The sequence below is a fragment of the Syngnathoides biaculeatus genome, chromosome 14 (genome assembly GCF_019802595.1).
Source record: "Syngnathoides biaculeatus isolate LvHL_M chromosome 14, ASM1980259v1, whole genome shotgun sequence".
NCBI classification, from domain to species: Eukaryota; Metazoa; Chordata; class Actinopteri; order Syngnathiformes; family Syngnathidae; genus Syngnathoides; species Syngnathoides biaculeatus.
Genome location: NC_084653.1, coordinates 28549692 through 28571782, shown reverse-complemented (window position 1 = coordinate 28571782; position 22091 = coordinate 28549692). Strand labels below are relative to the sequence as shown.

Here is a 22091-nt window from a genome sequence, read left to right as displayed (position 1 = left end):
TTTTTGAGCTCCGGGAGGGCCCGTCTCCTCTGACGGACGTCTGGGTCGCCCCCTTCAGGTGGTCCTGCGCCCCGCCGCCAACGGACCCAGGCAGGCCGAGTTCCACCGCATGGCGGTCCCCAAGAACAGCCAGGACACGGAGCTGAAGATCAAACTGGCCGTGCGCATGGACAAGCCGCCCAACGTCAAGCACAGCGGGTGAGTTGGCGAACCGACCCGCTCGAGCCTCCGTAGCCCCCCGGATCTGATTGACCCCAATCGGTCGTCCGCTTCAGACCAAATGAGGCCTCCCTTGTTTTGCCACTGGAAGCGGCGATAGGAAGTGGAAGTCGAGAATGACGGGGGGGGGATTCATTTTTATTGGGTATTACAATTCTCAATTCATTTTCAAGGGAATATCAATTATATATTTACAATAATTTAGAAAATATTCAAATTTACAAAGCTTATTATGAGGCATTAACACTAGTTTAATGGGTTTTTCGTCAGACTGAAGTTTTAGGAGGTGTGTGGAAGTTTTGGAAATGTTGCTATAGAGCATAGCTGGAGTTAAGTAGGTATTATATCTCTTACGATTCATAAAGTGTAAGTAAAATCTCGATCTTGGATTGAAAAGAAGTCAAATGAATACATAAATCCATCACCCAAACCCAAGCGCGCTTCTCGGCAGTTCACTGTTTCGTCCACAAGATGGCAGCAAGATACTGTTTGGAAACGTGCACCAAAAAAAAGCGTCTTGTGCTTGTGGGCCTGCAAGGTCCTCCGTTGTCATGACGACGCTAATTTCATATCAATGGCTCCCAGGTGGCACTGCAGATGGAAGCAATAATTCATCTTCCACTCACTTCTTTTTGCTTTTTTTTGGTTTTAATTTGCCCATATTTCCAGATGTAATTGACGCAGCGTGTGACGGTTTTCTCTGCGTTGTTTTTAAAGTCACTGTGCTGACGTTAACTCAACCCCCCCCCTTTTTTTTTTTTTTTTTTTTGTGCGCTTTTGTCTGGTTTCCGAAGTCAAGTCTATTTGTCGCGTTCTCATCTTCCTTTTCTGAGAAAAGCATGAAAAACAGATTTTCAATATCAGTTTTATTTATTTCATATTTTGTTCATGATTTTCATGTCCCCACATATGTATTTTGTAGCTATTTTGAGATAAATGTATTTTTTTTTGCTGTGTAATTTTCAGAAGTCGTTAAATATGAAATGGTATTGAGGAAAAAACCCCCCCCTTTTTTTTTTTTTTTTTTTTTAATTTGACTTATTTAAAAAGTACGTGTAAATGCACCAAATTGTTGAATTGTCTTTTAATCAAAAAACACACACAGACAAGTTATTTCCCGTCCGAATTCATTTTTACATTGTGGGGGGAAAAAAACCATGGCATCGTACAAGGTACAAGGTAATGTATTATTATTTTTGAATTGTAGTTCTGAATAGATTTTACTTGCATGTATTTTTTGGGGGGAGGGACTTGGGGTCCCCCTTTCCGTGGGGGGGGGAGAACAACCTTGCAAATGTTTTCCCCATTTCTTAATGAATGAACGCGCAAGAAAAAGATGTTAAAGCGGTTCAGCCAATTGAAGCAGACGCCGGCCTTTGTTTTTTTTTTTTTTTTTTTTCTGCTTTCCTTCTTTTTTCACCGTTTGATGGGTTTTGCGCTCGCGTCTTTTTCCCAAAGATGTTTTCTGCATGCCAAGATTCGTTTGGACGGGTTACATTCACGTTAGCAGCTTGTGAATTGACATAAAAGACAATTATGAAAGGGGGGGGGTGGACATGAAGATTGTGAAAAGATTTCGGTTTTCTTGTATCAGAAATTAGATTGAAATTATTGGGGGAAAAAAAAAAAAAAAGACAAGTAATGTCTTCATTTCACTTCATCAGAATGAACTACAAAATGGGAAATTCACAAGGTATTACAATGTTATTATGATAATCCCAGTAATTGTGAAATCAAAATATGAATCTTGAGTGAACACAATTGCAACTGTTAGTTTGCTTTTGATATCACTTTCAATCAGGTCAAGGAGTACATGATTTGCGTGTACACGATTGCGCAACCGTACTGTACCTTGCCGGTTATGTTCCTTTTTGATATTATTGGGTGAATAATATGAAGCCTCGTTGAGTGGTATTGGGATTAAAAAAAAAAAAAAAAGGTGTCATTTGTGTCTTTAGGTATTTGTACGCGCTGGGACATCGCGTGTGGAAACACTGGAAAAGGAGATACTTTGTCCTGGTCCAGGTGAGTGCACGTGCGACCGACTGACCGAGCAGCGCCGGCGCTCACAATTTTTTTTTTTTTGCGGGCAGGTGAGCCAGTACACGTTCGCCATGTGCAGCTACCGGGAGAAGAAGGCCGAACCTCAGGAGCTGATGCGGCTGGAAGGCTACACGGTGGACTACTGCCCCCCCCAGCCAGGTGGGCCGCGTGGGCAAATCCCAAAGGGGCGCAATTATTCAAATATCGCACAAAGGAAGCCGCGTGCTTGATTTCCTCACGCGGGAGGAGAAATACGCAAGATGCAGATTTTTGGGCAAAAGAAACCGGATCAAGCGTAAAAGCGCAGACCTCCGCTTTCAGGCCTGCAGGGGGGCCGCGTCTTCTTCAACGCCGTCCGCGAGGGGGACCTGGTGGTGTTCGCCTGCGACGAGGAGCAGGACCGCGTCCTGTGGCTGCAGGCCATGTACCGCGCCACCGGGCAGTCCTACAAGCCCGCGGCGCCGACCGACGCCAAGAACGCCGCCGGTCGCCGGCCCGCCTCGCCCGTCGGTGAGTGTCGCCGGCGTTGCCTTCAGCTCACTTTTTGGGGGTGCTCTGGAAAATTTTGAAGTCACGATGGTGATTTCTAGCGGGCAAATGGGGGGGCGGGACCGGGCAAAGGGCTGGCCTCATTTGATAGTCGGGGAGGTGGGGGGGCTTGGAACGGATTAGGCTGTTTACATGTAAAAAGCGCTTCTACTTCCGATCAAAAAAGACAGAGTTGCCGCCGTAATCGAGTTTATGGCAAAAAATGACACACCAGAAGCCCCCTGGTGGTCTTTTTCCCCTCTCCACTGCATATGAATAGTCAAACCAAATTTATGACGACAAAAAAATGGTTCCATTTTAGTTAATAAAAGGAAATGTAACGACCACACGGGGGGGCAAGAGTGACTCGATTGACCAACTTTTTTGAGAGCTTGCTTTGCGAAAAATTGTTCAAATTTCTTACAAAAACATTTTGTGGGATTTTGCTCGTCCCTCGTGAAAAATTATAATAATTTGCCAATATTTGCTATGACTTTAGGGAAGAATGATGACCAGTTTTGCTCAATTTTCTTGCTGATGTTACAGATCAAATTATTTGAAGTATGTTTGCGCATTTTCTGCACCGTCTTGAAAAAGATTTTTGTCATCCAGTCAAAGTGCAAGTCGTAATTTGGCCCTCCCGACGACGTCGGCAAAGGTCGACTCGTTTTCCGCGAGGTTAATCTTAACGGGCCTCGGTTCCGTCGACAAGCGGGTGCGCGTTCGCGCTTCTTTGAGCGATTCCCGCCAGGACCGCGCGGACCCGTCCGTCCCGGTCTTCGTCCGGGCGCGTCGATCGTCGATCGTCTCTCGCGCCGTCGCGCATCGATAAGCTGCCGTCGGCCTCGGCCGCCGCTTGTCACATGGATGTGACCGGCGCACGGGACGAGACGGCGACGCCGGCGCGCTAAACTGAACCGTCACACCTCGGCGTGCGACGTCTTCCTGACATGTTCTGTATTTGTCATCGGCGTATGGGCTCAAAAGAAAAGCTTTTATTTCTTTTTCTTTTGCTGCATTCTGAGTTCGGGTTGGAATTGATTTTATTTGGATGATTCTATTCAATTTTTTTTTTTTCCCCCTACCAGGGATTTTCTTTCCAGTGAAGAAAAAGTCATGTTATGTTGTCCTCGAAACCAGAGGAACGCATGAGCTTTCAGTTCTCCTAAAAAAAAAAAAAAAAAAAAAAAGAAATCAATATATACTTTGTTCAAAAGAGAAATTCTTGCTATACTTTTTTTTTTTTTTTTTTTTAGAGGCAAACAATTGAAGTTACAGTTCCTGAAAAGCAAACATTGAAGTTGCCAATTTTTTTCTTTTATTCAAAAGGTGATCATTTTCAGTATCCAAAATGAAACGTCGCCGTCGTCTGCTCCGTTCGCGTCCTCCGAAGAAAACGTGCGACGCAACGGAGACTTTCCGCCGCGCGGCGCCAACAAATTGAAGGGACCGGAAGATCCGACGTTTGCGTGTGACCGTCCCTGTACGCTTATGATGACAGTTGGTGGAAAAGAAAAGAAAAAAGCTGCGATGCGCTACCGAACTCAAACGTTCGGCGGAGGTAATGACGAGCCGTCGGCCGGTCGCTAATCAATAACTTTCTAAGACTTTGACCTCGCCATAGCCTGAAGTTGCGTCCGTCCCACTTTCATTGTTGCGGGCGCCTCCGAACGTGGCCGGCGCGGAAAGCCGCAAACAATGCGGACCAAAAGGCGCCATCTGGGCCACGAGCGACACCCCCCCCCCCCCCCCCCCAGTCCCCATCACGCACACGCGCGCCGGATAATAGCTGAAAGTTGAAGTTGACAGGCATCGGCAGCGTCAATCAATAGCGGGCCCCCCCGCGCCCCCGCTTTGTCGATCCATATTTCTTTGTCTCTGGCGTCTTTTCTCGGCTCGCTCAGATGCTCGCGGTCCCGACGACGGGGCCTGACCTAGATCGGAACCGGAAAGGAGCACCCCCCCCCCCCCCCCCGCGCACACTCCCAAGGAGAAAGAAGTTGAAAAGCCGCAAAAGCCCGTCTTTGCAATTCTTGACGAAATTCAATGCCAGTCCGTTGTTGTCCCAAAGCAAAGCAAAGCAAATGTATTTGTATGGCGCATTTCATACACGAGATAACTCAATCTGCTTGACGTGATTAAAGCCGTTTGAAAACATAAAGAGATAAAACAATACAAATGACAAAGAAAATCTTAAAAAAAAAACAGCAAAAGACGGTTGTGCAGGTGGATATATTCTAAAAAAGTATGAGAAAAGAGAAGAGAAGAGTTTTCAAGCTGAACTCCTTTTCTTCCGTTTGCCGTGTTTGCGCTCCGCTGTTTGACCCCAGTCAGTCGACCGGCTGTGTATTCCGGAAGCGTTTGCTTCATGTATTCACGACGTCGTTATCATTTAGGGATTTGGATTCTAAAGCCGACTGGATGCATGCGCGACGACTTTAGGATTGTTAGTTGTTCGTCAAAGTCGAAGAAAGACGAGCCAGTCAAAGGGGGGGTGGGGGTTGGGGAGATCCATTTGATTCTCTGCAATCGGACACGAGAGATTTTGGAAAATGTTGCTTTTTAACAAACTCTGATGCAAAATAGGGAAAAAAAGCTGCCTCAATCCAAATGTCAATATAGTTTTTTTTTTTTTTTCATTTTAATAGATGGAGGTAATATGTAACTTCCCCCTTTTTTATTTGCCTTTGCGCTTCCATTAGATTTGTTTTCAATTCGAAAGAAAACATTTTGTTTGAGCTGTCATTTATTTTGTAATCTCCAAAATAATGGAGAGTAGAAAAAAAATAGAATGCTCTTTTATTTGCATTTTACATTTTTTTTCAAGGGGGAAAAAAAACCTTTTTTTTAAAATATGCAAAAAAATTATTTGGGTGGATATGCCATTCGGATATCATTTGTCATTTATTTGTACATCTTACATTCTAATTAAAAAAACAAAGCTTTGATATTGTTAAGGTTTTCCTTCCAATATTTTATTCTTCATGTGAGGGGGGGGGGGACGGAGAATTTGGCTAGCAAAGCATTTTTTTTGCCCCCAATTTTTCTTCACGTGAACGATGTTCTGACTTTATAGTGTATTCTTCCAAAAATTCAATTATTGTATTCTTCACAGCACAAAGTGACCTACATCGGAATTGGACAGGAGCGGGGTTAGGAACCCCCCCCCCCCCCCCAGCCCCTCGCCGTCGGCCACCACACAGGAAAAAGCGGACGAGTGGCTGATTGTGGAAATTTCACTTTTGCTGTCTTTTTCCTGTGCACGGGACAAAAGCCAGAAAGACGGCAAATGTGTGGACCGGCGTAAAGAGGCGGCGAGGTGGGGGGGGGGGGGGCGCACATGTCTGGCGGGGGCTTCTTCCTCTTTCAGAAAAACAAAACAGAAAATGGCAGCGTTGGAAAAAGAAAAAGAAAAAGCCAGCCGCGGGCACGGAGCGGCGCCCTCCTCTTGGCGTCTTTTGTGCCGCTTGCCGTCCCCGAGCGCCGTCCCGACCCGTCTCGTCCCGTCCCGACACGCGTTTGCTGTTGAGCTTTAGACGCCATTCAGGGGGTGGCCCGAAAGGCTTTGCTCGAGCGTTTTGCGTTTTGCTTTTTTTGGGTCCTCCGGTCCGCTTCATCATTTCCATTTTCCATCGCTTTCTACTCTTCAACTTTGTCACAAGTTAATATCGTCGACTTCCGAGGTGTGGTTTTTGCCACGTGCTGCCGGGTAAACCAAAACATTGCACCTCAGCCTCTGGAATGGGTCGCACTTCCGCATTCTTTTTCAAAGTAACGACGACGTTCTTTCTGAAAAAGAAGAAAAACGATTGACGTCGTACCTTCCAAAATGCTGGCAGACGGACGTTGTTGGCCTTTCCTAAAAAGTCTTTTGGAAGAAGAAGAAGAAGAAGAAGAAATATTGATGGTCCACTTTTGTAAAAGTAGCACTTTCTCCAAAAGATTTTGTTCTTTAAAAGATGCCAGACTTGACCTTGCAGCAAGAATCTTTGAAGGTTACTCGTCGTCGTCGTCCCCCCCCCCCCAAAAAAAAAAAATAAATAAATAAATAAAAAAAACCACGTTTGAGGTTGTTGGTGTTGGTCGAGCATTTCTCAAGTCCGAGCTGTTTGTTTTCAGTCAACTAAATTTTGGAATAGGATTTCAGATTTGTATTGATTCTTCTCCATTCCTGGATAGGTCGGGACCCGTGCGAGCGGCAGGCGCTGGAGGAGCTGGCGGCGGCGGCCCCGTCCCGTTTCGACCACGCCCGCCTCTTCGCCATCTTGCAGAAGCTGACTCTGCGACACCGCATGAACGACTCCTTCTCCTGCCTGGTACGTCACGCGCCCCCCCCAAAAAAAATCAAATAAAAATGGTCCTTCCCAAAGGAAAATCGGACTGCCGCGTTTACCATGGGCAGAAAGAGGGCATAGACGAGAAAACCTCGAGCTGCACCAAAAAATACCCAAAACGGAACGAAAAAAAAAAAAAAAAAAGATTCCTTTCCCAAATGCTGGTCAAACATCACCTGCATATTCTGCAGACAGGAAGTTGTTGCTGTGAAAACTTAGTTTGTGTTACGTGGAGCATCAGTCATTTGTCTTCTTTTTAGGAAAGTCTTTTGTCCGAAAGCCCACAGGAGTAGTTTCAATACTTTTTCATCCCGTGGTTTGTCTTGCACATCTGACTCGGCAGCGTGTCGGCTCTTTCTTTCCTCTCTCTCGATATTATTTCCCACCCACCCCCCAAGTTCGTCTTTCTCTCCTGGTCGTCGGCCAGCAGGGAATACGGCGGCGCAGCGAGAGACGGCACCGCGACAAGATGTTCCTCCGTCGCGAACAGATGGCGCGCTCCCGCCCGGGCGCCTCGCCGGTCTTTCGCCGCCCCTTCCTCGGGATGCCGCCACCCCGCTGCCGGTGGCACGGGGGGGGGGGGGGTTAGAGTCGCAGGAAGTTGACCTCGGGAGCGATGTCATCGCCACCAACCAGAAGTCAATCAGAGAAATATTCGCCTTTGTTCTTTGCTAGCCGGTGCTCAAACTTGATATCTTGAGGGCCACGTGGAATTAAATATATATATATATTCTAAAAGTTACATTATTCATAGTCCTTGTTATCCAGTAAAACCCGAACCCTAATCAGAAATCCAAACAGATTAGAATGACTTGCTAACCCTAACCCTGTTCAACATATATTTAATTCAAAACACAACAAAGTCAATATTTAATGTTCAAACCAATTAATTGGGAGCTTCATAGGTGGATGTCGAGCTTCAGCCTTTCAACGGTCCGGGGTCTCCGTCGTCGTATTTTGCGCTTTTGGACGGGAGACGGGTCTGGACTGCAGGCAGGTCGGTCGAATACCCGCACTCTTTTATTATGAAGCCACCGTGTTACAGAATGTGGTTTGCCCAAATAAGCAAGGGCATCCATGGAAAAAAGGTGTTGCTTGGATGGCAGCGTATGTTTCTCTAAAAGCCGTGTGTATCTTTCGGGCGCAACGGTGCCTTCGCAGACGTGTAAGTTACCCATCTCGTCGGTCCTAACGCAGCCTCATAGTATCACGGATGCCGTATCCAAAAGAGTCCGGCTGGTTCTTTAGCCCGGAAGACACAATTGGAAATGCGGACTCATTCAGACGGACCCGCAGAAGATTTTTGCCTTTGCGTCAGCCCGTCCTTGATGAGACCGGGCCCAGAAAGGCCGGCGACGCCAATGTTTCTGCGCTTTGTTGATAATTGGCTTTTTGCTTTGCGTAGTAGACGTCGAAGTTGCACCTGCGGATGTAGCGCCGACTCGGTTTTCGCAAGTGTTTCTGAGCCCGTGTGCCGTTTTCCTTTTTGCGGTGACGTCTCTTTTGGATGCAGACCCGCCCGAGGGCGTTCAGCGTTGGCTTTCGTCCGTGCCATTTGTCCGGATTGTCCAAAGCTTTTTTTCGATGATATTTGGGACCGCAGTGCAGAAGTAGAACAAATTGCGAAAGACTCGAGCCAAAACCAAAAGATGAAATAGGACGGGCTTTTTCCCCATCATTGTGTACGTAGCGAGCGAGCGAGCGAGCGAGGGATCTACCTGGCAAACAAGTTTTCCTCAACTGGCGCATTCGGCATTACGAGTGTCGTTTAACGACATTTGATGCTTTGGTTTGAGCTGAGGTGATGCAACCCCCGTAAATGTCTCAGGGAACATTTGGCCCTTCGACGGGGACTAGTTTTCAATCGCGTCAAAACCGGCGGTCCGCTCAAGGGGGGTGTCGGGCCATTTGCGAGATCGTCTGGGAAATGTGGGCCCCCCCCAGTTGCTGTGTTTTGGTTTTGGTTTCCAGAACTGTCAGTGTTTCATCTCTTTTCATTTTTATCGCGTCTGAAACGTTGGTGTGTTTTGGTTTTTGCACTTCCGGGCTGCCGTACTTTCTTTTCACGGTTTGAGATGCCGACGCTGACAAAATGGATTCTAGATTTAAAATTTCATCTGCATTTCTTTAACATGGGAATGAAGATATGAACCTCTCGTGACCGGAGCTAAATGTCAAAAAAAAAAAAAAAAAGTCTTCCCGGAGCTTGTTTGAGTGTCTTTTAAAAGACGCTTGTGATGTTGTTTTTTTTTTTTTTTTTTTTTTCTTCTTCTTCCCCCTCCCGAAACGTCCTTGAGGTGTTATTGCGTTCTTTGTATTTACCGCTGCTTATTTGCGCGTTTTTCCCGCGCTGACCTCGCTCGCTTTTGTGTACTCGTGAAGCACTTTGTGACCTTTTGGCAGGCAAGCGGAGGCGAGGAAAATAAATTGCGCTCTCTCCAGCGTGGAGTGTCGGAATTGAAGCACCTGTCGTACTTGAATATTTACGCGGTGAAAAGGAGCACGATGACGACTTGGGCCGCGGGGGTGTCGCTTTGATGTTTTGGTGATAGGAGGAGGAGGAAGAAGAAGAAAAAAATCATTTCAGTTCTTGTTGGTGTCGTTGTTGTGAACAACAAAACATAAAAGCGGCGACGGTCGTTTGACATTTGTCATTTCCGACGAACGTGCGGTTCGCTCGTCGGAACTCATTTGCTGACTTTTGTTTTTTCATCCAGCACAGCAAACAAACAAATCAATATCTCACGACGGTTTTTGAAAGTAAATCATATTTTTCCCAAATTTCTAAGTATCTGTAATCTTTCACTGGAAATGTAATTGAGGAATTGAAATGAAAAATTTCCCTGAAGTTTAGCGCTTGTGAGTTCTCATCTGTCGAAGTTCAAAATGATATCTGACACCCGTCAAAAAAGCTGAAAAGCGGCGCCAATTATCGGCTTTTGGATGGTTATCGGTCCCTCCCGACTAGAAAGTCTCCTAAGCTTGCGGGACTGGTCGGTCAAGGTCTCGGTTCCGTCGGTTCCGTCTACCTGGCTGTCTGCAGTTGGATTGCTCTTTTCTCTCTGGCCCTAAAGCCTCGCGTGGCGTCGTATTCAGCGGCACCTCCACCCTCAACCGGGGGCTTTAGTGGCTATGAAAGACATTTTTTTTTTAGACGTGCGAGGGTAAGAATGCTCGCTTGTCTCGGTAACAGCGGGGACCATCTGTCTGGGTCTCGGGCCGTAAAGCCAAATTCCGATGTAGTTCCCGAGCTTTCTGGAGTCCGTCCTCGTCCTTTTCTATCGAGCTTCCGTCCGATACTGGGCTGTCGGCTACTTGACAAATATTGTAAAGGTTTGAATCCCAGTTGGCAAAATGACAAAAAGGTCCAAGGCAGAGAGCGACTTGTCGTATTCTCCGATACCGCAAGAGTCGACTTCCTCGCGGTCCCTGTCGGGTCCATCCGTCCGAGAGTACGCGCGGCAGGTCCTCCTCGTCTGTCAACAATCTGAAGGACTTTTTGGTTTATTCGCTGTTTTCGTGGCGTGCGAAGGTCCCCGTTGAAATGTTTGGTCCGCATGTGAGCGTGTGTTTGTGTCAAGCGCGTGACGCCGGACAACAGCCTGCCACGTATGGAGGGAAGCCGTCGTTTTTCATGCGTATTTGCGAGGGTTGCAAACTCTTTGGGGCGCTTGAAAGTCTCTCTACTGAGCGTGCAAAGTCAACTGCTTGCGGTTTTTCAGGGTTGGTTCAGTCCGGGTCAGGTCTTCGTTCTGGACGAGTACTGCGCCCGCTACGGCGTTCGCGGCTGCCAACGTCACCTGAGCTACTTGAAGGACTTGATGGACTTCTCTGAGGACAACACCATGGTGGACCCGACCTTGCTGCACTACAGCTACGCCTTCTGCGCCTCGCACGTCCACGGAAACAGGTGCCGCCCGCTTTTCTTTGGAATTAATCCACACTCAGGTTTTGAGAACTTGCAAGAGAGTCCCAAACGCTTTACGCAAGTCGTTTCGGGCCGGCTGTGTGTTTGCCGACAGTCGGCCGCAGCGGCGTGGAATTGAGGGTTATTTACCGTAACCCGAAGATGCAACCGTGATGCGCACGTCCGTCGACAGTAGAAGGCTTTTTTTCAAATTTTTAAGACAGTTCAACATAACAATAATGACATTCAGACGGACAAGACGGGGAATTCGAAAGGCATAAAATGCAGCAGAAAGAAAATGGCTCCCGTTTCAGCATTTAAAGGTCTCGGATTGGGGCACCGGCCTCTCCTTTCGCCTTGCTGTTGTGTGTGGGTGTGCGTGTGCTTAAGCCACTTGTTGTTGTGCTCCCACGTCGTGTGTGTGTGTGTGTGTCTCTCTCTTCCCCCCCCCCCCCCCCACGTCATCCAATGACAATCTGGAAACATATCTGTGCATTTTGGCTTTGTCCCCTCATTTAGTCAGTTAGCCGCCGCCGCCGCCGCCGCCGATGATGATGATGATGATGAGCTCCTCCAGCTAAGCGGGGGCTTGGGGGGGGGGGGGGGGGGGCGTTTTGCGGAACTGGCTTTTTGTCAGGTACAGCTGTAATTCGAGTAATTGCTGCTCATTCGGGGTCCCACCGGGGCCCAGTGGGTGTTGCTGGTAAAATGCGGGGGGGGGGGGGGGGGCAAGCACTCAATTACACAGTTGTACTTTCCCCTGGGGGGGGTGCTATGGGTGGAGTTTCTTTGGCTCTTGGAAAGACAGAACATGAGTCAATTACAACTTGTCATTTGATTGATGTGCTTTGTAAGATGTGTATTTTTTTTTTTTTTTTTTTTTTCTATATTTACAATCTGACTCGACTGCCTGACGTGACTTTTGACACCCGTGGCATACTCGGCGCACCCCCCGTCCGTCACGGCGGCCCGTCTGGCTGCCACGCGGCGCTCACCTTGTCCTTTGAGGTGGACCTGCGTCCGTTAAAAAGTATTGCCCGCCTCCTCATCCATTTTTGTAAAAGTACGAGGCGCTATGTTTTGTTGTTTTTGCTGTTTTTCACGGGAGACGTGCAGGTCTTCAGATGCTCTCCCGGGTTCTTTTGTGACCTCTCGGGTCTTGGTCCCTTTTCCCCGTTTTCTCCATTTGAGGATAAGAGTTCTCACTGTATTTCGGTGGAGTCCTAAAATTTCAAAGTGGCTTTGTAACCCTTTCCAAAATGCTTGATGTTCATTGATTACGTCAATTGTGGCATTTTATTCTAGCTTTTGAGATCATCTGGGAGTCTTCCACTGTGTTTGACGGTCTTAAACGTATAATTGGGGGAATTATGCCAAAAAAAAATTGGGAATTAGAGAAGGTGGCAGATTCATTTACACGGCGCTGTACGTACCCCTCCCCAACTGCATCACATCAGGTGAGCGTCGGTGCAAAGCAGGTCAGGAGGGTTTTTTTTTTTTTGGGGGGGGGGGGGGGGGGTTGTCGTCATCCCTAAAGCAGATTTGCTGCTTATCGCCTACGCTTGAGCTGTGTGGATTGTAAACACACAAACCAAATGAAGAGAAGAAGAAAAAAGCCCCCCCCCTTCCTTATTAGTGCCCCCCCCCTCCTCCGCAGCCTTGGCAGCTCGCTTGCTTCATTTAGCAGCAACAATGTGTCTGAAGCGCAGCAAGCTGTCGCACTCCACTTACAAGCACCACCCCCACCCGTTTAGATTGCCCCCCCCCCCCCCAACCCCAGTCGTGAGAGCGCTACCGCGTGCGCACATGTGGCGCTCGCTACCAAGACAAACGCCGCTTCCTGTTAATTGGACGCCTGCCAATGTAGCCCTTGTATTCGGATACATTTGTTTATTTATTTATTGTGTGTGTGTGTGTGTGTGTGTGTGTGTGTGTGTGTGTGTTGGTACCTCGACAGATAGATAAAGCAGGTTTCGTACTCTTTAGGAGAAATAGCAGCATCCAAACCGTCACAGAAGCTCCATAAATGAGCCTTTCACACGGAAACCCAGTCGAGCAGGATTTTGCCATTCAAACGGAGCCGATTTGGCAAATGGGGAACGCAATCATGATGATTTCAAATGTTTGTCTCATTTAAAGAGAGAGAAATAACTGACAGATGAGTTGATTCTGCCCATCATTGTTAGTCGTCGCCCCACTTTTAATCCAACCGGCTGGGGGGAAATGTCAAAATCTAGTCAGGAAAACCACCTGAGTCAGTTCGGCTCCTGGCCATCGGCGGGAGGGGGGGGGGGGGGCGCAGCGCGTGCCCCACGCAAAGTCGTCAAAATAAGCCAGCAAAGCGGCGCGACGGTCCTTTGGGTGTCAAACCGGAACAGAAGAAAGGAGAGAAACCAAAATTGTCTTTGTCCACACGTACGTTTCCTTATTTTTGGACGTCAACAAGTTGTTTCGGATGTTTTAGTGCTCCAAAATTTGAAGTGGCGTCGCTCGTATGGGTGCGCAAAGAAATCTTGAAAAAGTGTCAACAGTTGCCACGTTTAGCGCTCTCGACCCGAGTCTCAAAACCCGATTTGAATCTCAAGCTAAGGAGCCCAAATGGAGCGGAGCGGAGCGGAGCGGCCGGGTCGGGAGCGCCAGTATTTGTGGCGCGTTGGGCAGAAGCCCTTTCCGGCCGGCGTTCAGGTTCTTTTCCAGTGTGCGTTTGAATTAGCGGCAGTGTGTTTTTCAATCCACGAAAAGCGCTTACCGTGTCCACTTGAAAGGCGCCGGGAAGAAGCCGTCGTCTTCCTTGGCTTTCTTTTTGTTCTCGGCTTCGCCTCCGCCGGATCGGGCTAACGGCGCCGCGCGCGATTGCTTCTGACCGGAGGTGAATTCTCGTCTTTCACTCGCCACTCCAGTCAAGGCTGCTCGCCGCCGCCTTTCTCGGCTGGCGTCCTCCCTCCTTTCTTCCTCGCCTTGTGTCTCTCCCTTTCGAGAGCCGACAAACTGGATTGGAAGATCGAATTCAAGCAAAAAAAAAAAAAAAAAAAAACAACGATGCCGAATGCACGTTGCTGCCTTGTCGTACGCGGAGGCTTTCCTGACTCAAAGGTGTTGGCGATCCAAATAGTCTCGCGCTGGCTCAAAAGAGGGGCTTCTTCCGAGATGTCCTGTCGGTCCCCGACTAAACTGCAGAAATAGTGGGCGTTCCCCGAGGACCGACTAGAAAGTATTTGCTGTACGCTGCGTTTGCATTTGCGGTAAAGTAGCAATTGTACAAAATGTTCTTATTTCTGTGAGCACGTCTATGGGGTTTTGCATTATTTTGATTCAAGAGGACCCTGGGTGCCGTGTCTCGTCATATTATGTATAATAGTGAAGCTCTGCCAGTAGTTGGTCATTGCCGTTGTCCGTCCGCAATTACCAAACAAGAAAAGGAGTTGCCACATTTGTGCTGGCAAAAAAGGGAAACCGCACGCATGACGGGAGTCGGGACTGATTTTGGTGGTTTTGGTGGCGGCGCGCAGGCCCGACGGGATGGGGACGGTGACGCTGGAGGAGAAGGAACAGTTCCAGTTCGTCAGGAGTCGACTCGTGCTCCTGCTGGAGAACCACATCACGCACTTCCGGTACCGGACATCCGCGCGCACACACAAAAAGTACCAAAGTACCACGGCAAGTACTTCACTTACCAAAGTATCACCCAAAAAGATTTGGTACCAAACTTCTGGGAGTAGGGGGGCTTGGAGATGGACGACACCCCCCCCCCCCCCAGTCTTCAAACACACTCTTTCAATATAATACACACATTTGAAGAGAATACATATATTGAGAGTGCAAGAGCAGTGGATTAAAAAAAACAAAAAATGAAGTGCTTGTGTCTTCCTGGAGAAAGTACTGAGTGATATTAATTGCCTTGACTGAAAGTCAAAAAACAAAATAATAATATGGATTTTACAACAACTTCAAAAAGAAATTAAAAAAAAAAAAAAAAAAGTGAAATTGTGGCACCGCGATGCACGAGCAGTGATATAGCGGGGGTTTACTGCATCGGCGGCAAAATTGGACTACGAGATGAAAGAGAGGACTTTCCAAATAAACGTGCTAAAATGCTCCTCAATGGACGGATGCATTTTTTTTTTTTCTTTTAAATCAAGTGTGGCGATGATCAGTGAATGGGGTGTGGTGGGGCGGGTGCGGGGGGGGGGGGGGGGGTGCTTGAACCTCCAAGGTCATCGTCACACTCGAGTTGTTTGTCCACTTGTGGATGAGGAAGGTGAGAAAAGAGAAAAAGCGTCTCGTGGTCCTTTCTGTGCGTAATTAGAGCAAAGGCGGCGGCGGCGCCGCCGCCATCTGTCCCGGATCGGCTGGCTGGCATTCTTGCAAAAGTGTTTGTGTCCGTCCATTTCTGCTGCGTGCAGGTACCGCTTTCCTTTTGGACGACCAGATGGCGCCCTGAAGGCCACGCTGTCCCTGCAGGAGAGGGTAAAACCCCCGCCCGACGACATCCGACGCACCCTCTCCGAGGTTCTTTGTGCGTTTCTTGAATGTGGCCCGTCCCGTCGGTTTTGGGCTCGCACATTCAACGAGATGACAACTTCCGTTTTGTTTCTTTTCCTTTTTTTTTTTCCCCCTCTTCTATCAGGGGGGAAGAAAAAAAAAAAAAAAGTTCGCTGGTGAATAATCTCTGCATCTTCCGGAACTTTGGATTTTTTTTTTTTTTTTTTTTGGGAGGACTTTTTGGGTTTTAAAATAAATTTTCACACATTCAGTCATCATGAGATTGGATAATGGCGACTCTTTGCTCCTGCCGTCCACTTCGCTTCCCTTCTCGATGATATTCATGTGCTTATTTCATTTCTTTTTTTGAAGCGTACGCGCTGGTTGTTTGCGTGCTTATGGTTGTGTTTCTTCTTTTCTTTTCTTAATTTTTCATGGTGTGGTTGTTGCTCAGTTTTTTTTTTGTTTTTTTGTTTTGTTTTTCTTGGTTCTTGACGTGCTTCCTTGCAAGTGCTTCCTTCACGTCCTTGGCGCTGCTTTTTCCGGGGTCTTTTTGAGGTTCTTCACGCGTGTTTTTCTTTTTTACTGTGAAGTCGTTTCATTTTGAGGACGTTCTTATGTTTTGTGTGTGTTTCTCTGTGGGGGTCCCTCATTATTTCACTCGGTCGTCTTTGGGTTCTTCCTGTCCTTTCTCACGAGGTTCTCCACGTGATTGCGTATGAATCTGGCTTGTGTGCGATCTCGGCATACTCGTGCGCGTGATTTCCCCCCCCCGGGCGTTCTTCTTCTCCAGGTTGTCCATGCGTCCCGCAGGTTCTGATGAAGGACGTAACCTCGCCGGTTCCGACGGAGGAGATGAAGAATGTGGTGCAGAAGTGTCTGGAAAAAGCAGCGGGCATCAACTACAGCCAGCTAATCGAGTACGCCAACTTGAAGGGTGAGGATGCGCTTCCCTAATATTTTGCTCACCGTGGTAACGGCGGCAGAACGAATCGGGAAATTGCGGCGACCGGCCTCCGCGAAGGCGTACGCTAGCCGCGTGTGCCGCCATCCGAGCAGAACGTTGCCCATCCGCGTTGTGGGTGTGTGGCAAGGGCAATAAATCAGGATGGAACGAGAGGTTGAGTCAGAGTCTTTGGGGTCGCGTCGTTTGCGGACGCCGTCAAAGACTCGTTGCTCTTTCCAGCGGAGCCCGAAGTGGACGCCGACGAGAGGCTGGCGGACGTCGTGCGGCTGGCCGAGCTCGTCATTGAAGTCCTCCAGCAGAACGAAGAACATCACGCAGAGGTGGGTCAGCGGATTTCATTTTTCCCATCAGGATTCTTTTTGACCTTTTTTTTTTTTTTTTTAAATTTGGGACCTGCGCATGGCTCGATCGGCCCCCTCCGCAATGAACTCCAAAGAGACTTTTCCCGCATTTGATCTTTTCGTGCCAGTTTCTTTTTTCCCCCGTCGGTGTCGTACGGCGAAGGACGCCCACGCGGCACGTAGCGTGCGCGCCCGTAACGCGAATCAATAGCAGATGTCGTGTCTGCGGCGTCGGCTTTTCTCGGAATGTGGTTACCCTGGCAACCGGCCACCGATTGACCTGAAATATTGACGCCGCCGCGCCCGGGTCAAGCTAACCTTCACACTTGCGGCTTTTCTTGTCCTCGTCTGATCTCGGGGACGTTTCCGTCGTTCCGTCTCGACAAACTGATGTTTTGTTCCAAATTCACGGCGCTCCGAGGACTGAAATGAGCCGATCCCAAAGAACGTGGCCTCGTTGAGTCCATTTGGTGGGGGCTGCCATTGCGCGCGGGTGGGGGGGGAGTTAAAGCAGTTGACGAGAGTGGCAAGACGCAAAAAGTGACACGTAGGAAGTGAACATTTTAGCTAAGCCAAGATTTGGTGACAGAATGGGAAGCAAAGCATCTGCAGTAATTACTCCAAATATTTTGAATTGGGGGGGGGGGGGGCCCTCAAATGTGCACGAGTGCTGTCAATCAAAGTGGAGGCAAATGTCAAACTTCTTGTTGATTTTCTGTTATGTGTGTGCCCCCGCCCGCAAGGGACAAAAGGTAGGTTTCTTGTCTTTTTTTCCTTGATACTTGCATGCTGTGTACGGATTGATATTTGCGTTTCAGACCCCCACCCCACTTTATGATTTCACTTCCTGTGTTCTGAAGCCTTCGATTCCCATTTTTGTGCTGCATTCTGTCATATTTGTTGTGATTTTCTGCCCGCTTCAGTTTTGAAGGAGCGCTAAAGTGCGGCGGGCCACGCGGTTAACGCCGTTTTTTTTTTTTTTTTTTTTTGTCTCCCCCCCCCCCCCCTCCGGGCGAAACTGCGGCGCTCCGCGAGGCCACGCCGCAAAGAGCCGCCGACGCTTTTCATTCTCCGTTCCGCGGCGCTGCCTCTTCGTCCTCGCCGCCTTTCAAAGCCGGTTGCACTTTTCTCTCGCGAGTCCTTTAGACGTCAAAAGCTGGCGGGCTGACCTTTGAACCGCGGCACGCAGCTCAGATGCTCTTCAGACCCGCCAGATGCTCGCGAGCCAGGCGGCAAGTGTTAGATTAGCGAGTCTCTCTTTTTTTCCCCGACGAGAAAAAATGCACTGAAAAAGGATGACGTCCAAAATGCGTTCCACCGATGGACGTGACAAAAGCGCAAGTGCGGAAGTTGACTATTTTGACGCCGGGTGGACGCGTCCCGAGCGAAACCATCGCGAGGAGGAGCCGCGCCCCGAATCATACCGCGACGTTATGAAAAGGAGCAGAATTGGAAGTTGAAGTTTCATTTGTTGAATAGGGTCCGAAAAGTCGGTCAGTACCCCGATGTGAAGTTTCCCCAAATGGCCTTCGGTCGCCCCAACCCCCCCTCGGGCCAATTTGATTTTTGCCGTCGTGTTTGCGTTTGCAGGCGTTTTGGCCGTGGCCCGAGTTGATGCGCGAGCACGCCGAGAGCTTCCTGTCCCTGTACCGCGTGGACATGGACTCGGCCCTGCAGGTGCAGCCGGCGGACTCGTGGAGCAGCTTCCCGCTCTTCCAACTCCTCAACGGCTTCCTCAGCGCGGACGGTGAGCCCGCTCGTTTCCTTTGCGCGTTTGTGCGCCTCGTGTCTGCGGAATCGCAACGGGAGCCATTCCCCGGCGTCGGTCGGTATAGCGGACTCGCCACTTTCTGCCTGGTTGTATTTTCGCCCGCAATAACGGCCGTGGCGTTGCATTGTGGGAGATGGCCGGCGAATCATTTGATGTTTCGGGCTGTTTGCTTTCGAGCGGGCGCCGACCAAAGTCAAGAAAACGTGTCGTCTGCGTCTTTTTGGATACAAACCAGTTCAAGCAACAAATTTGTTTGGAAGCCGTGCTACTTTTTTATTATTATTTTTTCTTTTTGTTTAAAATCTTTTGTTTAAGTTACTTCTTACACATTTTGTGCTATATGTATATTTTTTCATTGTTTTTAAAATTCATTTTCTTCCCTCCAAGTTACTTTTCACATTTTTCTCACTGTCTTACTTCAAAACATATTTCTTACATTTGTGCATTTCATACTTTGACACATTTTGGGAACTCCATGTCAGAGTATTTTTTTTTTTTTTTTGTAATTTGAAACTAATTTCCCCCCTTCCCCACTTGTTTATTTTTGTCATCGTGCAAACTTTGCCATCAATGTTTTTTGTTCCATTTTTCCTAAGTAAAATGATTTCCCTCCCTTTTTGTGTCCTGGATGAAATTTCCCCTCCCTTACTTTGTTTGGCGTTCAATTTGAACAGCTGCAGTTTTTTGTGTGTGTGTGTGTGTGTGTATTGCAACATTTTTGAAAATGCACTTTCGGTTTGTTTTTTTTTTTTTTTTTTTTCGCTTTTGACGGTTTGTGTGCGTTCTTGTGTTTTTCCCGACAGCTTCCCTCTTTTTTTCTTGCAAAACGTCAACGGCGTTCCTCCCCGGTGGAGGTAACGAGTCCGTCTCGCCCCCCTCGTCCCCGTTCAAGGTCCCAGCGCCAGAAGATGGCGGCGGCCATTGTTGCCGGCGAGCTTTGTGCGCGCGAGAGGGAAGCCGCCCATTTTCCCAAGGGCGCTCGTGGAAACAAAAGATGTCGTCGCACTTGGCGACGGCGTGTTGAGATTTTTTTTTTTTTTTTTTTTTTTTGCGTGAACCGTTGTGGCCGCTAATTCCGGGCGAGGCGACGCCGCTTGGCCAGCCTTCCGAAGCGCGTCCATCTCGAGACGACGACTTTTGCCCGAAACGCTTGTCGGCACTTGTTCACTTGTCGGAATAGAGGAGTGGGGTGTCTCTTCGTTTCGTAGAAGTTGCTGCTTTCTGTCTTCACTTTCATTCCATTTACATTTTTGTTTTATTTTTTACATTCTTTTAAATATACAATCCATTTCTTCCATTTTGTGCTTCCCTTTTTCAAGGCAAGTCATTTCTTCCATTTTCTACTTGTACTGTAGAAAAAGTACAAAAACATTTGGTACTTTTTTTATGTTCCTTATTTCTTACATTTTTTCCATTTGACAATAGCATCAAAGTATATAAGTGACTTCTTTAAAAATTCCCTTTGCAGGGAAAACAGATTGTCCAAATGAAAAATCAACTCCAAACAAAAAGAATAATCGCGATTGATGGAAATAATTGTGATCGTTTGATGCCGAAGGTGCAGCCCCACCCACGACTTCCTTTTTTTTTTTTTTTTTTTCTTTTTCCAAACCAAATCTTCTTTCCACTGTTGTTTTTCTGTACGCCGTGTAGCTTTGAATTGTTTTATTTAGGTCGAATTGTCTCATTTTTTTTTTTGGTCCGTTTCGAAGTTGTTTGTCGTGGAGTTTTTCTTTGAAAATGCTCACTTGTTAGTCGTCGCCGGCGGGGGAGGGGGGACGGGGATGCGGCGGTCTTTGGCTCTCCGGGGGCCCAAAAGGGGAATGTTAATTTGGATCCCAATTTGCAATTAATGAAGCCCGCCGAGACGGGAACGAGTCTGGCGCGGCGGCCGTTACTGTCGCCGTTAAGTCATCGAGGACGGCGCGCCCGCCCCCGCCCACGTTCGCTCCTTTTTAAACGCTCGCCAAGCCCAAATACAAAATAGCGAGAACGCCGGTCGGTCGGCGGCAAATTAATTTTGCTGATTTAGGACAACTTTTGGCGTCTTGACGCACGTCCGCTAGCCGTAGCGCTAGCTTGCTAGGCTACATAACGCCGCTTGCGATCCGTAGTCAAAGTAAAAAAAAAACACAACAACTCGCTTTTGTATTCAAATCCACAATACGTGTACAGCACCCCCCCGGGAGCAAAGGCGACCTTAAAGCCGATCGGCGTCAAATGCTAATTGCAATGTGTTGTATTGGATTCCTTTTTCAAATGGTCTGGGATTGCCTCAATTGTGTCCAAAAGCGGATTTTTGCCAATGAAAAGCGAGCGACGTCAGATGCCGTATTCGTCTCCTCCGCCTCCTTAAATGTGTTCCCAAAACGGGCTGTTTGTGTTTTTGTTTTCGGTGCGTTCGGCAGCGCATCTTCGCAACGGGCCCTTCCACAAGCACCTGCAGGAGGTTTTCGTCCCCCTGGCGGTGCGCTACGTCGACCTGATGGAGTCGTCCATCGCGCAGTCCGTCCACCGCGGATTCCAGGAGGAGACGTGGCGGCCCGTCAAGTAAGGCGCCCGAGCCGCGTTTCCGCCATTGTACGTCTCGCGGTCGGGCGGCAAAAAGTGACTTGGAAACTCGTCTCGTCCATTTCTCATCTTGTTGACATGGCACGGCGGTTCAGAATATCATATTCAGCGCATTTGAATAAAACCCTTGTTGAAGAATTGTAAAAAAATACAAAATTGACACTTTGCTTCCGAGCTGGGTTTCGTACGCTCACCTTTGTGTTTGTAAGGCTCGTCGTTGGCGTTGGATCCCCGGCCCGGTTCGGCGTCGTTCTTCACGTGCCGCTTTGCGTGCTTCTCTTCTAGCTTCAATGCTGTGCCGGGTCAATTCTCGGTCCTCTGGATTTCTTCTGTGCCCGCTTGGACGTTTTTGTTCCAGGCTTAGTGCTGCGATGGGGACTGTGGGACGACGTCAGGTTTTGAGCTTTGGTTGGGTGTTTGGCTCTCCGCTCGGTCCGCTTTCTGAGCCCGGCGTGGGTTCAAACCGTTTGTGCTTTTCGGCTCAGTTGGCTGCGTTGTTTTTGTTCCACGCGTCGCCATTGAGAGCCTCGACCCACCTGGACTCCGTCCAGCCGGCCATCAGTTTTTCCTCGGCCGTCGTCCGTTTGATGTTTTTTGTGACGTGTTGCCGTCGATAAAGTGCTAAAAGGCGGCGAGTGAGTTCCCCGCCCCCCCGAGAGTGAGGAAGAGCAAAGTATTTGAAATCCTCGCGGGGGGGGGGGGGGGGGGAGTAAACTTTCGAGCTTCAAACCGATTTGAAGGACATTTTGAGATAAACGTGGCAGCGCGCGGCGAGGCCGACGGGTTTGTGCTTTTCACAATGGCTAATGGCCCTTAGCCGCACCCTCGAGTTTAAGCTTTATTTCACGCTTTTCTTTACACCGCAAAGCAGATGAAAAGAAGTTTTGGGAGCTGAAAGAGTCAACGCGTCAATGTTGGATTCTTTTTC

The 22091-nt window shown here is 48.4% G+C and overlaps 1 protein-coding gene across 4 annotated transcripts in view; it reads left to right on the top strand.

Moving 5' to 3' along the window:
• The window catches only part of cadps2 (Ca++-dependent secretion activator 2), a 49157-nt gene that overhangs the window by 10923 nt on the left and 16143 nt on the right, over positions 1-22091 (top strand). For 3 of the 4 annotated variants that reach the window (XM_061842726.1, XM_061842724.1, XM_061842723.1), the window contains 12 exons: positions 59-198; positions 2178-2244; positions 2313-2421; positions 2584-2772; positions 6970-7106; positions 10847-11034; positions 14541-14642; positions 15435-15498; positions 16327-16450; positions 16700-16800; positions 18412-18568; positions 21001-21142. In XM_061842726.1, coding sequence (XP_061698710.1) covers positions 59-198; positions 2178-2244; positions 2313-2421; positions 2584-2772; positions 6970-7106; positions 10847-11034; positions 14541-14642; positions 15435-15498; positions 16327-16450; positions 16700-16800; positions 18412-18568; positions 21001-21142 — 1520 coding nt within the window. The remainder of the gene's footprint in view (positions 1-58; positions 199-2177; positions 2245-2312; positions 2422-2583; positions 2773-6969; positions 7107-10846; positions 11035-14540; positions 14643-15434; positions 15499-16326; positions 16451-16699; positions 16801-18411; positions 18569-21000; positions 21143-22091) is intronic. The other variant, XM_061842725.1, reaches the window with a different exon arrangement.